Source organism: Patella vulgata, chromosome 6 (assembly GCF_932274485.2).
Source record: "Patella vulgata chromosome 6, xgPatVulg1.2, whole genome shotgun sequence".
NCBI classification, from domain to species: domain Eukaryota; kingdom Metazoa; phylum Mollusca; class Gastropoda; family Patellidae; genus Patella; species Patella vulgata.
In genome coordinates, this window is record NC_065884.2 from 17064066 (window position 1) to 17082455 (window position 18390).

Genomic DNA, 18390 nt, shown 5'->3' on the forward strand with positions numbered 1-18390 from the left:
TCCAATATGTGCGAATATCGATAGGAACCAAGATCTTTCAATTTTCGTCAAAATCGGATAAAAATTGTGACCTATAGGGTGTCCACAAACAAATTGTGTACAGACGGACAGACAGTCATCCTAATGGACAGGGTCGACGACAATATACATCCACATGAAAATGTGGGCGTATAAAAACACAGTGGATCATAAATGGTTTTGTTTTGTGTGTAGTGCACTCCTCCTGCACTTACTATTATAACCTGATAGAGGAAATGCAAGAACTGTAACATGGTCATTTGAAGACAAACAGTTGCTTAGTCATTACATCAAGATCTTTTCTCTGCATCTGTCATGGGATCTCAGTTTTTCACTCACTTCCCATCAACAAGATGGTGCAAGCAGTCTTTATCTCATGTTCCTGAAGAATGACTGCAATTTTTACTACATCGAAGTGGGTCCTGGACCAATCAAAATTAGTAATGAAAAATTTAGAGTATGACGTGAAGGCTGTAATAAGTTGTACAAACTATATGAAGCCTTCTACTGATGATATCTCTACCCCTGGGAACCAACAATGAAAATCCCAATGTTATGTTAAAACAGCCGTGTTTTATCTCATTCAGATAGAGTTTCTATCAATATAAAAACTAAGTTATTTAGATATATATTTATGTACATATTTTCATATAGAAATACACAGTTAAATAAAACTACAAAAATAATCTTTCAAGTACTATCTTAAAAACATTTTTTTTTTGTGTTTTATGAATACATAAAAATGCAAAATATTACAAACATGCTAACAATTAAACTTGAGTAGTGCTATATCCACTTAACTATTGGTAATGAAATGTGAAGTGGTTTCAAGTTTCCCTATTTAACCACAGCTTTACAAGAAATGTTTATTGGGTCACTTCTATAACCTTCTATTGGCTGGTTTAATGTGCACGTCTGCTGAACTGACTGCATGTTTAGATGCAGTATCACATGGTTCCACTTTTGAAATGGTCTCAAAACAGTTTTCTTTAATTTACTGTCATAGTCATTGAGCCACTTAGTGGCTAAACTTACTGCTTGTGCAGATTTATGCATTAGTTTAATGGTCTAGTGCGAATCAATAAGTAATAAATTGATACTGCACGAGGACATCAGCCCGAGTGTTGATCCATATATTACACAATGTCTTGCATAAGATTATTAAACAATTTACAGTACAGACATTATCTGGCACATCCATTTCAATAATTTATGATTGAAACGTTGTCTGTGCCTTGTACATTATTTGAAATAATGATACGCGAACATCGAAGGATGATGTCACATCTGTATTTTAACACTCTACAAATCCTTTCAAAACATCATACTGCCATAATCTGGAGAAGCATATAGGAATGTCAGGCACACTGAAATTGTTATTGGGAGTATTTAATGTAATTATTGCCATTTAAATATTTTAACATGTTTATCAGTTAAAGCAGCTAGATATTTTCTATCATTAAGTTGGATTGATGTTATATCTACTGGTACTCCACCACTTGATATTCTCTGTAACTGTTTACCACTTATACTATCCCATGTATACACCTATAAATACAAACAAAATATAATTACAATCACCATGTATAAACGTCAATACAAACAAAATATAATTACAGTCACCATGTTTAAACCTATAAATACAAACAAAATATAATTACAGTCACCATGTTTACACTCACAAATACAAACAAAATATAATTAGTCACCATATTTAAACCTATAAATACAAACAAAATATAATTACAGTCACCATGTTTACACCTATAAATACAAACAAAATATAATTACAGTCACCATGTTTACACCTATAAATACAAACAAAATATAAACGTCTCAAATATTGCACATGGACTGATTAACCTCAATACCAGGGGGATGGGTGAGTGAATAGTGTAAGGAGAGCACTTTAGACCATTAGGTCTGTCATTGAGTCAGATGGCTTGGTTTCGATTCCCAGCTTGTACGTAACAAGGAGTAGAATTGCCTGTCCAAGCTCTAAGGTCCTCTGGTTTCATCGCACTGCTAAAGGCCCCCACACGCAAGCTGATTATTGAAATAAAATTGAACCATATATTAGTCCTAAAATGACCTGGCTTGTGTCAAGTGGATGTTAAACAAAATTTCTCTCACCCTAAAAACCTTATTAAACTGAAAGCAGATTACTGAAAACATTTCATAGGTCGAACACGTTGGAATACTGAAGTTCAAAGAATACTATTACAATTTTTTAGTGGCATTTATTAACTGGAAAGTGTAATAAACAAATTAATCTACGATAACACATAACACATGAAATGAAGTTTAACATCTTACTTCCCTGTACCAACCTTCAAAACAGGAAAATATACAGGTAAAAAGTAGGTTTATTGACAAAGTAAAACTGTTCAAGTAAATTGTATTAATGTTTTCTATACTGAATTGCTTAAAGGGATGTTCTAGTCGAAAACATATTTTTGATTATAACTTTGGATTGAGTAAAGGTAATCAAATGAAATTTAGACAGCTGATTAGGGCTGCACACTCCATCCCACATGCCATTGAGTACCACCTAATAATATTAGATATTGAGCTTGTATCTTACCATTGAAGATGGTTCATCTCCACCACAGACTATTAATCTATCAGCATCATCACCAGTAGGAAATAAAGTTGATCTAGATAATACAGCTTGTGTTTTACTACCTTTAAATGTATGAACTGGAGTACATGAACATATATCATCCATTGATTGGGATTCACTTAAATCACTTCCTGTTGTCATCCTACAGATCTGGCAAAATATTTATACATATATGTTAATGATGTTAAAATATGCTACAGGCCTGGAAATAAATCACCCGTCATAAACATTGTCAGGCACCATTCAGGTGTTGACAGGCATTTTCACAATCACATTTTGTTTGTGGATTTCATTAAAATATCACTGGTAATATCAGTAATTATTTCATAGCAGAGAAAAAATATTAGTTTTAATTGACATCAAATAATAAATACAAAAACATCTGATTCAATAGCCTTGAAAGTATTTGAATTCACATAATTGTGTGCGCACCGTAAAACTCATTTTTCTTTATCATTCCAATTGACTTTTTGGGCCCTATAGAATATATATTTAGTATATAGTGTAATTAAAGCGGAAATTGCAAAGTTTTAAGTTATATTTTTAAAATTTATTAAAATAAAGCCTGAAAATAGATGGTATCCATAAACAGTCCTACCTTGTTAAAGAATAATCCTATTAATCCTATAATTCACTATGGCCAGCTGAGAAATTGGCAAAAATATTATTTTCCTCTTCATTTTCAAACGTTTGAAAAAGCTACTCCATGGTGGAGAATAGAAAACAAGGGAGGTAATTGGGAGGTAATTGTGTTATTATTTCCTGTGTAAATGAGTTTTAAGTGTGAGAATGACACCTATGATCGTATAATTGTGAGTTGACAACCTATTGAGCAAAAGACAGAAATAATTACGTTTTGACTTTCTTAGAAAATTTACAATTTCCGCTTTAATAGAATGTATTGATGTACTTCTATTTATAAACAATTACCTGATGTCTAGCATATGGATATTTAGCAGACGGTCTAAAACTGGCCAGCAGTTGACGTGTTGAACGTTCAAAACATAAACTTGTTAAACTACCTAAATTAGAAAGAAGAGATCTTACTATTTTAAAACTTTAATTAAAACATATAAGGCATATCCTATTAATTAAAGACTTGCAGGGGAGGGGGGGGGGGAAGAATACTGAAACTACTGTTCCCGGTAGTGCCAGAAGCAGTTGTGTCACATAGATAGCTGTGAACTAATTAAAGGTCATATACTCGTTTCTGTGACTCACATGGTTTGATACAGTCGAGGGATCCGAGGCAGTAGTTTCAGACATTTTTGAAATTCAATGTATAAATGATTATTTTTCTCTATTTTTTCCCGGGAAGTCGAGTAATCCATATTTTCATATGGTTCACTACGAATACAAATATCTCAAATCCTATTCATGGAGAGTTTTTCTTTTATTCAAATAGAAATATGACATGACAAACCTTAAAAATGACCTTACCATTCAAATATTTATAAAAGAATGAATAAGATTTAATTCTGTGTCATACTTACCATCCAGTGGCAGAAGATGAAGTCTCATTTCATTGTCTGTCTTTTTCTCATAAAAACTTGTTCTGTCTAACTGACCTACCAATAATCCTTCATGCCTGGAAAAAAAACAACAATAGACAACTTATATCACTCTTTATTCAAATATCTCGGATTGTCAATCTTCAGTTGAATATTTTATATCCAAATGTGTCATGGAAAAGATGCAGTATACATGCATACTTCTTTTGAAGCTCTTAATACCATTTACAGGCATAAGTAATTCATAAGCAAATGAATGATCTATATTGCTGCAATATTAATTTGATGAGGGGTCACGATGGCTAAGTGGGTAAGACGCTGGCTCACTAGCCTGGAGGTGGGTGTTCGATCCCTGCTTTGGCAGAGAAAGTTCATCCAGATTTTCGGGCGTGGTTCCCCCTTGTCTGTGATGGAGGGCTTGACAAGGAAAGCTGTCTAGTCAGTCGGACGTTACGATAAACCGAGGTCCCATGTACACATTGGTGTGCACGTAAAAGATCCCTTGACAGTTGGAATTCGATATAAGAGGAGGCCGCACTGCCGCTGTCCGGGCAAAATTTCCCTCATAGCACACTGTATGGCGTATGCCAGTCTTCATTAGCCCAGCTCGGAGCACGACAGTAGGCTGTTAAACCCCATTTCATTTCATTTCATTTATTAATTGGATGAGAACACATGCACCATTTAAGCAGTTAACACTAAAATGGAAAATAGAGACTTCGGTTTTCGTAGCAATGACAATTGAGACTACACTATTATTGTCAAACTTAAAACATTCATATCTTCTCTCAGAATAAAGTAAATTTCAGTCAAAGTCTCAATTTTTATTGCTACCATTGTCACAATAATAAACAGTCTCAGTTACCCATTTTTAAATTAAATTATTAAATAGCGAGTATGTTTCAATCCGTTCAAAATCACATCAATACGATGATCTAGAGACTTGATTATTGGCTTGTCATGTAAATAAATGTCTAATTAAAATAATTTATATCACATTTAACTCCAAAAGAAAGATCTGCATTTGGCAAATTTAGCTCTTAAAATAATACATCTTTAATATGTAAAATAAACTGACTTAAAGTCAGTTGTATCATCTTTAGGTATATACTTTAAAGCTACAACTGTACAGGTAGTGCCTGAGAGCATTACTTTCTGTAACGAGTTAATTTGTCACAGCCTTGAATTATATGTCAAATAAACTAACTTAAAGTCAGCTGTATCATCTTTAGGTATATATTGTAAAGCTACAACTGGTGATTTACTGCCTTCTTTATTTATCTCTTGTACAGCTTCGGATGTATTCCTTGTATCAAACTCTAATACTGTACCGTTCTGTAGACCAGCATAAAAATATGACTTATTATCAGTATTCCATACACAACTCCAAATAGGTAGAGTACTTTCATAACTGTAATATATATATTTAACCCATTTACATTACTCTATTTTCAGACATTTTATAGGGATTTTTGCCATTTGTGCACTTTCCTGTCCTTTATTTATGCTTTAATAAAATATATACACTTAAACTGAAAACAGTTGACAAACTGGAAGTGAGATGAATTTAAATATTTGTATTTTCTGACATGTCAAATGACTGGCAGATTGATTTCTCAACTGGGCATAGACTGGATAAATGAGACAAATAACAAGTCAGCTTAGTTGCATATGGAGATTTTGAGTATGAATGTGTGCAATGTAAATGAAAATATAGCATTGGTTTACTGAAAATCATCACATCTATTCTTTGTGTCCAATCTGTTAACTTCGACATGTTGTTTTTCAAGCACTGATGGTCAGTTGAAGGATTTTGAATCCCTTGCAAACTACAGGATTGTGAAAGTTAAATCATGAACAGGAATATATCAGTAAAATATGGTTCAATTCTGTACAATATTTACAAAGATGTCCAATAAATGCCAATGAACATCAGCCACTCAAAATTTAACTTTTCAAAAAAATGAAAACCTATACGATACTCACGATTGTACAACTGTATTACTCATTATACTGGTCATTTTAATACATTTATCCATACCACAACTGAGTAAAATACCATCATCATATACCGGGTGAAAACATATATCTCTTATAACTTTAGAATGTATTGTTAAATACTGGGATGTTTTAAAATCAATTGTACTGATCTGTTCATAATAGAAAAAAATTAATTAATAAAATATGAGCCTAATTATTTTAATTAATAAAATATGTAACTAATTAATAAAATATGAAACTAATTAATAAAATATACAATTAATTAATAAAATAATGTATATAAATAATTAATAAAATATAAAACTAATCAATAAAATATATAACTAATTAATAAAACAATAATGGCCTTGAGCAAGACGTTGCATAATATAGTGAAACATCACTCGGACTAATACCCTCGTGCAGTATCAATATATTACTTAATGTCTCAATCTTGACCATTAAACCACACATAATGAATCTAAGAAATAATACAAAATGAAAATATTTAAAAGTCAGTTACCTTTTTAATACCAAAACCTTTAAAGAGTTGACTAGCAGATGGCTGACTAACTAACAGAGCAGCTAATGATGAACTAAAGGCAAGAACTCGACATTTACCAACATCAGATATGTTTATTACTCGATCATGTATAAACTCACATTTACACACAGATTGTACATGTGCACTTGTTGAAGGTTGAGTCAGGGAGAAACTAGTGTTACTACCAGAATTAGACTGAGATCTGTTTAAATAGAAAATAATACTCATTATCATTTTACATTTAACAACATAGTCAAATAAAAACAGGTGTAAATGGACTGTTACGTACAACAAAATATAGTTTTTAATTCATTCAGAGTGAGCACATCCCCACTCTGCTCAAAAAACACAACATAATAAAAAATACAGGTACTGATCATAAGTACAAAATTTAAGTCTATCTGGCGACTGAAAACTACAAATGTCACACAGGAAACAATTTCTATAAAACATTTCCTATAATAATTGAACAGAAACAAGGTTCAATAACAGCATTTTTTTTACTACTAAAGGTACTCTACCATAACAGAATCGAACTCTACCATCATACCAAGATAGCATGAGATGCCAGCCATAGCACAACATTCATTCTGAAAAATGTGACACTATTCTGATAATCCTATGGAAAGTGTCATGTACAAGGCAGTATATGGCAACAGTTTATGATACACCTGATATCAGTCATGTGGTCAGTCTTCCAGAATTGTCTAATAAAATAAGTCAGCTCATACCTCATTAATGCCATTTCTCTTCTTAATCTGTCCTGTTCAATACGTAATGTCTTACATTCTTCCAATGTTTGATGATATTTTAATCGGATCTGAGCTGCTTCTAATTCAGTTTTCCGTTTGGCTTCTTTTTCTGCTGCCAGTTCTTGTAATGCTCTATCCCTTTCACTAGTGTCTAATGCCTAACAAATACACACAGAGAGAAGTTTCATAACATGTCATAAAACAAGGCAGAGAGAGAGAGAGAGAGAGAGAGAGAGAGAGAGAGAAGGGTTTAACCCCACTCATCGCAAACTAGATCTTTTGGGAATAACATATGGTTCAATTTTATTTTAATAATTTGCTTGTGTGTAAGGGTCTTTAGCAGTGGGAGGAAACTGGGTGACCGAGAGAAAGTCCACAAGGCTGGACAGGAAAGTGGGGAATCAAGAACATGACACTTGACTGAAAGACAGACCTTAGACCATTCAGCCACCCAATCCCCACTTCTGAGAATAAACTGATGCAAGCTTAATCACAACATGATGTTGAGATCCATAATACCCAATTATCATCTGTCATCTGGGGAGAGAGAGAGAGCGAGAGAGAGAGAGAGAGAGGGGGGTGTTAACGTCCACTCACTCAACAAAAACTAGGTCATTTCGGGACTTACATATGGGTTAATTTTATTTAAATAATTCACTTGTGCAAAGGGGTCTTTAGCAGTGGGAGGAAACATGAGGACCCGGAGAAAACCCACAAGGTTGGACAGGCCACCATACTCCTTGTCACGTACAACCGGGGATTCGAAACCACGTCAGTTGACAGGCCTTATCATACAGCGCACACGGGCTAACCATACGGCCATCCACCGCCCCTGTCATATAGGAATAAGTGACATGTCACTGACAATGTCTGGCACCTCTCCTTATGTCTGGCACAAATTGTTCTTGGTTTTTCTTTATGTTTTTATACCTGTCAGAAACAAACACGAAGAATGTCAGGTACATCATCATCATTCATGTCAGTGCCAGACATTTTATCAGGTACATCTAAAATTGTTATGATTTGACAATTATAAATAATGACTTACTCGTATAGACTTCGCATAAACCAGTCGAATATCTTGACGTTTCGCTTTGGCATTACACTGTGGACATTTACCACCTTGACCTTTTAACCATTTCTGGATACAACTACAACAAAATCATACCCGTAAAAATTTACAATGATCATAGAAACTACAAGAATGGTGAATGTGACGCTAAATGGTAAAAAATTAATATTGAGATATTGAGAAAGTCACTAAAACAAGTTTATGTGCATCAGAGTGGGATCTGATTATGGTTGTAAGGGACCATGGACTGTAATTGAAACGGGGGTCCTTCCATCAAATTGATAACTACGTCAGTAAGCAAGAAATTCTATTGAATTGAATTGTAATGATATTCAATTTCATCCACATGATTATTAATATAATCACTTATTCTATCTATCTGTCTGTCTGTCTGTCTACTTATTTTTATTTGTATTATTATTACCATATTTTATGGGGTGTAAGTCGATGTGGAGTATAAGTCGAATCATCATATTTTACTGTTTTTCCAACCTCCATCCATATATAAGTCGATGCGGTATAGTCCTTCACGTTTAAGGTGAGCTTTCGCTCCTGCTCCTCTCGACGCACGTCGGCTTTCCTTCGAAGGAGTCATTAAAGACTCCTGCAAATTAGCTAAATCGCTCTCCTAAATATTGAGATTAATAAACTACTTTCAGTTTTTGTTTACTTTTAAACTGCATATATTCAAGATATCAAGAGCTTTTTATGGCTCCTGCACAATTTTATAAACATGAAGGACTGCGGTATATAAGACGAATGTTTTTCAACTTCACAGTAGCAATCTATTATCGAGTTTCCGGACTGTTATCCTTGTCTAATACAGTGCCGGTGTACGCAAAGAAAAATTGGCCCATAATATTAATTAATTTATGTAAAATAATCAGTTTATAAATGTAGGACAAACTTTAGTAATATTCCAAGTTGTGCTCTTGGTTTATTTGAACTAGTTTTTATTTCAATATATACAATAAATATAATACAATGTAGGCTTTGTTTCTAATCAAACGTGGTTATAAAGTATGTTACTAAAAATAGAATAAAACAATGCATATTGTATGATTGGTTAATCTAACAGAAAACTAAAAGTAGAAACCACCCGAGATGCGTGAAATTGCGAGAAATGGAAATGTGCCAATTTTGACGAGTAAAGATTCTATTAAGATGGCATATTCTCGGGATGATGATAATATTTTGAAGGGGTATGTTTTTAAATAAAGAAATAAACAAGCTACGAAACATCTACAAATATTTCAATTGGAATAGTGTAATAATTAGTTTTCTTTTAGACGATAGTGCGTGCGACATAGTGGAGCTACGGTTATTTAAAAAAAATTTTCAAGATGTCATATTTTACCTTCATCCGTATATAAGTCGAAGGCCGGACTTCAGCAGAAAAAAGTATCGACTTATACCCCGAAAAATAAGGTACATCTTATGTTGAAGCAACGTAGCATTAAATAAGATCTCGGTACAATGTTTAGTATCCCCCCATAAACCACGCTGCTAACAGTTGGCACCACTCCCTCATCTGGTCTATCCGCATATGAATTTTATTTTACACATGAACAATTAGAGCCCCTGGTTTCAGCCCAGGCAGCATCTCCCTTAATCCACCACAAATGCACATGCAGCTTATGAATGTTTAATGCTGTGTGGACTCTTTTCAATAAGCTAGAAGAGAATAGAAGTCTTGATTTACCTCTGACCAAACAAATGACCACATTTCAGTGATATCAATCGATGAATACCAGATGTTGTCCACAATTCAAAACAAATAGGACAAGTCTGAAATTATATATAATGTCAAGTATTTACTGCGACACTGATGATATAGCAGCCAATCAAAAAGGTTTATGACATTTTTCGATCAGCTCTGTATTGGTCTGGATTTTTATTGGACGTTTCATACATTTACTGTGTTGGTAAGAATCACCAATATTCTTAAAAAATCTTGGTTTAGTTTTATCCACAAGATATTTAGGATGTTGATAGACATTGGCATAACAATACTGGATCAAGATGGAGGGCTAATTTCAGGTAAGCTGAGTATGAAATTGGCACCAACATTCCTAGAATTTAGAGATGGATACTATAAAATAAGAACTTACGTTACCCTCATCATCAGATTCCTCTTTCTCGGGTGACTTCTTCCTCACCGGGGACATCAATTTTCGTTTTTTAGGTGATCTAAACTCATCAATGGATTGATTCTGATCGATTAATACTCTCACTTCACGAGACTGGGCTGGGGATCTTGAAGGGCTATTTATCACAGGTCTGGGTGTGGCAGTAGCAATAGAGGCCGGAAGGGGAGACAATTGAGCACCGATTGATGTGGAATGAGGAATGGTTCTTGAGGCACCGCTAGTCGATGCCACTGGTAGAACATTATCTATATTTACAGGTCCCACCTCCACTTCTTGAGGTTGAGGTAAAGATTGGATTTCCGAAACTGGACTATCATTAGTTGTTAGTATATTATCATCAACAACACTAGGTATTGGAAGAACTGTGTCTTGAACTGAGGTAGCTCTTATATTATGATCAATTCGAGGGGTAGGAATGGTAACCACATTTAAATTATCCCCTGAATTATGGCTATTTGTGTCTGTCTCTGACGTACCCGGGGCTGTGGGTAAGGCCAATCCTGGTGGGAACACAGGAAGAGGTGGTACAGTGTCATTATTTTCAATTTCATGGTTGATGAAGTGTGGGAACACAGGAAGTGATGGTACAGCATCATTATTTTCAATTTCATTTTCATAGTTGATCAAGTGTTGAGGTACCGGTACTGGATTAGGGGGGCGAATAATCTCAACCTATAATGATAACAAATATATTTTAAAACAAAGCTGACTAAATCCTGAATTACTTTAAACTTGCTGAAATGAAACGAACTGGGGTTTAACGTCCTATTTAACTGCATAGACTGGTCTAATGAAGACGAGCATATGATATGAGAAATGAAATGAAATGGGGTTTAACGTCCTACTCTTCTGCACCTAACCTGGGCTAATTGAAGACGGGCATACGCCATACAGTGTGCTATGAGGGAAATTTTGCCCGGGCAGCTGCGCTACGGCCTACTCTTATATCAAATTCCAACTGCCAAGGGATCTTTTACGTGCACGCCAATGTGTACACGGGACCTCGGTTTTCCGTCCCATCCGAACAACTAGGCAACTGTCCTTGTCAGGCCCTCCGTTCTGCATCACTGACAAGGGGAAACCACGCCGGAAAATCGAGATGAACTTTCTCGGCCAATGCAGGGATCGAACACCCGACCTCCAGACTAGCGAGCCAGCGCCTTACCCACTTAGCCACGTGATCCCCCATATGATATGAGGGAAAGTAGAATGTTAAAAGGCAGACACAATAATCATAAATGAAATGTGGTTTAGTTAGAATCCAATTTTTCTGCATAAACTGGGCTGATGAAAACGAATCATGCTATGAGGGAAAAATTACCCAGATAGCAACATTTGCACCAGCTCTTCATAGATGTCCAACAGTCACTTTTATTTCTATGTGTGCAGTAGGTTCTTTAGCAGTGGGAGAAAACCCACAAGGTTGGATAGACGACCATATCTGTTGTCATGTACAAGAGTGATATCGAAAGCACACCTCTTGACTCAATAACAGACCTAATGATCTAAAGCGCATGCCTTAAACTATTCAGCGTGAGTACAACTTCTGGCTGTCAATATTGATAAATAATATGATTACCTCAACATCTTCATCAGTACCTTCCGAGAAAAGTATATCACTATCTGTACCTGTATCTGAATCTATTTCTATAGGATTATCATCATTATCTTCATCTAGACCTAGTACCTGTTCAATTTAAACAAATTATTACAGAAATTATAATGACTTTGTCCAGTCTTATGTACAACATACATCACCACTTATAGCCAGGTCCATATATATATATATATATATATATATATATAGAGAGAGAGAGAGAGAGAGCGAGAGAGAGAGAGAGAGAGAGAGAGAGAGAGAGGGGAAACTAAACTCAACATGAACTATGTCATTTCAGGACTAACACATGATTTAATTTTATTTCAATAATTCGCTTGCGCATAGGGGTCTCTAGCAGTGGGAGGAAACCGAAAGATTCGGAGAAAACCCACAAGTTTGGACATGCAACCCCACTCCTTGTCACACACAACCGGGGAATCGAAACCCTGCCAGTTGACTCAATGACAGACCTTATGATACAGCGCGCACGTGCTAACCATTCAGCCATCCAACCCTCCGGCTGGGCTAATGAAGACAGATGTATTGAAATGAAGAGATAACAAGTTAGATCTTTTTTCATCAATAGCATGTTATATAAGGGAGCCACTGTGGTTAATGAAGTGTGCCTGGAAAGCACCACTACAGCCTACTCAGAGACTCTTATATTGAGTTTACGTATAACAACTTTCATTTTCAGAGTATTTTTACTGCCAAAATATTATCGGGAAACAGCTCACAGATTTTGTTCTTTTTATCACCACTGGCACCTACATACATGTAGTCACATACACGTATGTGTGTAATAGGATACATTTAGGAATACATATAGATGTACAGTTATCATTGTTTATGGCACCAACATGTAGAACATACCTTACATGTACGTGTGTTATGGGATCATTTTTTTGGGGGGGAGGTACAGGTTCGGGTTCTCAAATAAAATGTCTTTATCTTTACAGAATAAGCCTACTGGTGTACCAAAAAGTGACTTTAGAGTTTCTTTGGGGAAATGAATAATAATAATATCTGTGAGATTCTCAGTAATATAGATTGGGTTAATCCCTTAATGTTCAAAAGGTGCTCTGTGGAATAGATATACATGTACATGCAGTACACTACAGCCTCTAGGTCTACTATAGTAAGAATATATATGTTGATTTATAACTATCAACACTTACAATTAAATCATTATAATCTCTGTCTACATCTTGTGGTATCAGTATTATATCAGCCGTTTCATTTTCTGACATTTTCTATACGATGTCATCACCAGATACCTGACCTAAAAATAAATTCATGGATCATTTTCTAGCTATAATCAGCAGTCACAGTGGGAATGCCATTTAACTTTTGTGCAATAATTAACAAAGGAGACTAAAACATTTTAATGAAGTGTTTTTTTTAGTCTAATTCAGGAGCATACCCAGACATATTTAACGTGGAACAAACATTTTGGCCTCACTCTGACTTATTCTATACATATGTGCACCTAAATGAGCAGAAATATTGTCTCAGAGCATTTGATTTTATAAAATTCGCTAGTGGGCCTACCTGTAATACCCCCCAGACCTCACGTCTAACTTGACATATTCTCCAACCCAGACCCCTTCACCTGGGTGACCTGTGCTCAAATTCCTGAACACACCCCTATGGTATATAATTCTTTTATCATAATAAAGGCATCAATGACAATGTACTATATAGTTCCTTTAGTTAGGAATGGTGGATTTTGGGTCGATTTGGCAGAATCGTGCTACCCATGATCCATGCCCGAGTGATGCCCATGGCATTTATTTTATTTATTAATTGAACTAGAGTCTTATTAACTGTTCAATCACTCTTCTCAATTGTTAGAACATGAATAGCGCAAAGTAAAATAAAATTATTTTTACTTAAATTATCTACAGTATAATGCTAGATAATGTAGGTAGGCCTACATTTAGGTAGTTGGGCGATCATATACTATTCAAAAAAAGTAGGGGATATTTGATTTTTAAGTGTTATTAAAGTCACCTAATGAAACTGACGAAGAAACAAATGACAAAATGAAATGAAATTCACATTCATCGATTTATTCCAAATGATCGTTAGACTAAGTAAGGCACAGACTGACCATTATAAGGGTAAAATGATACCCGGGGTCAAACAGCAAAGTTACCACAGCATCACAACGGGTAAATCCTCCTCTGTTTGCCAAACAAGCATTGATCCGACGTGGCATACTCCTAATGAGACGTCTAAGGTCATTTTGGTCCAGATTGTCCCATTCCTGTTGCAACGCAGCAGCAAGTTCTTGGACATTGGCAGGACGTTGTTGACGTTGACGTAACCTCTGTCCAAGCATGTCCCAGACATGCTCGATGGGGGAGAGGTCGGGACTCAATGCTGGCCAAGGTAATGTGGTGATGTTCTGTTGTTGGAGGTAACCTGTAACGATCCTGGCCCTGTGACATCTTGCGTTGTCATCCTGGAAGATGAAACGGCGGCCATGACGTCGTGCGAACGGCACAACATGGACTGCCAAGATGTTGTCCCGGTAGTACTGGCCTGTAACACGCCCTGCAACAACATGTAAAGCCGTTCTTCCAGCAACAGTGATGCCTCCCCACACCATAACAGAACCACCCCCAAATCGATCATGTCTGATGACGTTAACGTCTTGGAAACGCTCGTTTCGACGACGCCACACCCTCCTACGTCTGTCCAAAAAATCAACAGTGAACCTTGACTCATCTGAAAACATCACATTGCTCCAGCGTCGATTATCCCAGTGTTGACGATCCCTACACCAACAATGTCTTGCCTGAATGTGATGATCTCTCAAACATGGGATCACGCGAGGACGTCGGGCGCGAAGGTGACCCCTATGCAGTCGATTCCGAATCGTCTGGCCACTCACTCTCACACCAGTGTCTGTTTGAAGACGAGCGCTGATCTGATTTGCTGTGATGACACGATTTCTCAAGGCCAAGGTACGGATAAATCGATCCTGGGCTTGAGTTGTCGCCCTTGGTCGACCTGAGCGTGGTCTGTCCTGTACAGATTGTGTATCACGGTATCTGGACCATAGCCTGCTTATGACAGACTGAGAAACATTCATCGTCCGCGCCACAACCGCCTGTGTTGTGCCGATCTGTAGCATGCCAAGGGCACGTAACCTTTCATTTTGGGTAAGCCGACGCATATCAAAATTTGTTTTCTGGTCACTAAAACAATTAAACTGATGTTTCCACCCTGGAATTCAATGCCACAATGACTGTAACATTCAAAGTCAGAGTTGTGCAAATCTTGGGGTGGACCCCCATGATGATCCCAAGCATCACCTGCATTCCATGCGGTAGCTATTGGTGCGTTTGGGCGTCACATGTAACTGGAAATGTTTCTTCTGTTAGGTTCTATAGTGACTTTTTTCGTAGTCATTTGCATATATTAGTATTGTGCCCCCAAAATCAAATATCCCCTACTTTTTTTGAATAGTATATTTGATCCGACTCCCTTTTCTATTTCCATCACTTTTACATTCCATCAGTTTTACATTTTAGGATTAGTGTTAGGGTTTGGGGCAGGTATTTAAGATTAAAACCTTTAAATGCAGGGTTAGAGGGGTTTAATTAAAACCAATCCAATGTCATGAGTAAGACAAAATCTTCAACAACAATGAAATATTGAGACACAAAAATGTGAGTCACATCAAACATGAATGCCGGTAGTTTGATTTCTAATCCATTTAATTTAGTTTTCCAATCAATCATTCAATATGCCTGCCTTTTGTTACTCTTGCTAAGACCAAGTGGCAAGTCTTGTGTGGATGACTTTTTGGACACAAGTTTTATTAATATTAATGCGATTTGACTGTCGGATTTTTCATTAAAACAAGTTTCACATTAATTACCGGTATCTAAAATCATACGTTCTTTGGTAACCATTTATCACCATATGATTTATATAAATCAATAGGGTTACAGAAACATAATAAATATATTTTTTTCAACGATTTGTTTTCTTGATATTGGCGGAAATTGAGACATTTGTTATTTTTTAAAAATGTATCTTTCTCGTGAAAACCGTAACAAGGGGAGGTAACTCGTCTGTTATCTGGGCTCAGACTAGTAATTTATTGCCCATTGACTTCAATGTTAAATGGCTGTAACATCACAGGCTGTAGCCTTTTGCTCAACGTTCCGTTGGTTCCAATCTTTATAGGCACAATGGGGACCGCATTTGGCAATATCCTCATCATAAATTTGTAGGGGGTTGACCATTTAGATTTTTTTCTACGGGGATTTGATGTTGACTGGGGTGAAAATCTCACTTCCAACACAATGATTGCTCTGCAGAAAGACACTTTACCCCGCCTATCCCTCTGCTGTAATATCACAGTATTACCCAAAACTGCTATGAAATTGCAAATTTGATCCCTTTTCTCCAATTTTAGACCAAAAAGTCAACCCAAAAATGCAGGAAGAGGGGAGAAAAAAATTAAGGGAAAAATTGTCTATTTATACCTCGCACTACATTCGTCCTCTTTCCATGTATATCTCATTGTCATGTCTTCTGACGAACCCCTGCTTTGACTCCTTTGAATTCATGAATTTGGTTGGGGGGGGGGGGGGGTAAGGAAGCATTCTAAGGGAGACAACTCCAATATCAGAATAAAATATAAATTATGTCAAGGTATTAAAAAATAAATTGACTTTACCCAAGGTTGGGGTAGAAGTGGTATGGGTACATTTCCAGACAATCTGATAGATTTCCAGGTTATGGCCAATAAGTTGACAACCATACATAGACTGGACAGCAGAACTGAGACAGAAAGGAATTAAAGGTGTCTAGTTTTCAGTCGAGAGCAATCAACACATCAACATTTTTATTAGTTGACAATAGGCTTCACACGGCTCACATAATAGATGCACGTCTTTCACTACTATCATATGAAAAAAAGAATAAACAATTGGTCTAAAATTGATAGAGTTTATTTACAGCAGAATTAACAAATGTTTAAAATAAATAAAATATAGCCTAATATGAGCAGACCTATGTATACTTCATCAATTATTTATAATTTCAGTATTAGAATCATAAATATGATTTAGATGTATATATTTCACCAATCAAATAGCAGTGACATTCTGCTATTATTAACAACATAATAACAAATATATAAATATATATCAAAAAAATATCATACCTGGTATTACAAATATAAAATGAAATTGAGATGTGGATTAAATCAGAGATATCTATTTTGCAATAACAAAATCAAATAGATATAGATAAAAATAACGGTTTTAAACAGAATAGACATAAAAATATTTATTTGGATGGAATTTAGCATATTTAAAAAAAAAAAACATTAACAGAACACAATTTTTATTCTAAAAGCACAACGTTTCGACAAGTATCCACTCATTGTTATATCATATAAATATTTCCCTCTTTTTAACTACCCATGGTACCCTATTTCCATTTGGTGTGTATAAAAAGACCAAAGAGGAAAACAGAGGTTTTGAATACAATACATAAATTTGTAATTGTCAAACATAATATACATGTAAAAGCATTCATTTAAAAACAATTATACAACTTACTTAAAATTAACAAAAAACTACAATTTAATAACTATTCATTTAAATCAACAAAATTAATCATATTACTATCATTGACTAAACAATGTGCCAGGAATGCCAAGCATAATAAAAAGACACTTATATAAGATATTGATCGATAACAGATATCAAAAGGTGTAACTTATTTTAAATACAAAAGTAAAACCAAATTCAACTAGGGTTTCTTTCAGGAAATTGAGCAGGGGGTGGGGTGGGGTGGGCTTAGTGGAGACAACATCAAGTTTGGTGTGAACTGTGGGGGATTACCTGAGAATTTGATAAAATCAGATGGTCTGATACAAAATGGTGGCATATGTTTTGTTTGATTAGACATTATTTCGATGAATGTAGCCACCCCCCTCTGGACATGCACCTGCTGACTTTTCAAAAGCAGTGAAGTATCAGCTCTCTAAAAAGATTTAGCATACCCTGACTGCCTTTAAATGAAAAGCCTAGATATTGGCAGTAAACAACACAACACATCATAAAATTATAACAAATTGATTCAGAAATAAAATTGTATAAAGAAATCATAGA

General features: G+C 35.6%; 1 protein-coding gene across 1 annotated transcript; it reads right to left on the reverse strand.

Annotated features, from left to right (window-relative positions):
• Window positions 1–634: 634 nt before the first annotated feature.
• LOC126823652 (E3 ubiquitin-protein ligase RFWD3) lies at window positions 635–16287 on the reverse strand. Its single transcript, XM_050552616.1, has 14 exons — window positions 16140–16287; window positions 13426–13529; window positions 12230–12337; window positions 10612–11322; window positions 10203–10288; window positions 8477–8579; window positions 7408–7586; window positions 6656–6878; window positions 6139–6302; window positions 5360–5563; window positions 4135–4229; window positions 3572–3663; window positions 2603–2791; window positions 635–1566 (listed from the first exon to the last, which is right to left on the reverse strand). The coding sequence occupies exons 2-14, from the start codon at window positions 13495–13497 to the stop codon at window positions 1417–1419; spliced, it is 2376 nt and encodes a 791-aa protein (XP_050408573.1). The 5' UTR covers window positions 13498–13529; window positions 16140–16287; the 3' UTR covers window positions 635–1416.
• Window positions 16288–18390: the final 2103 nt, after the last annotated feature.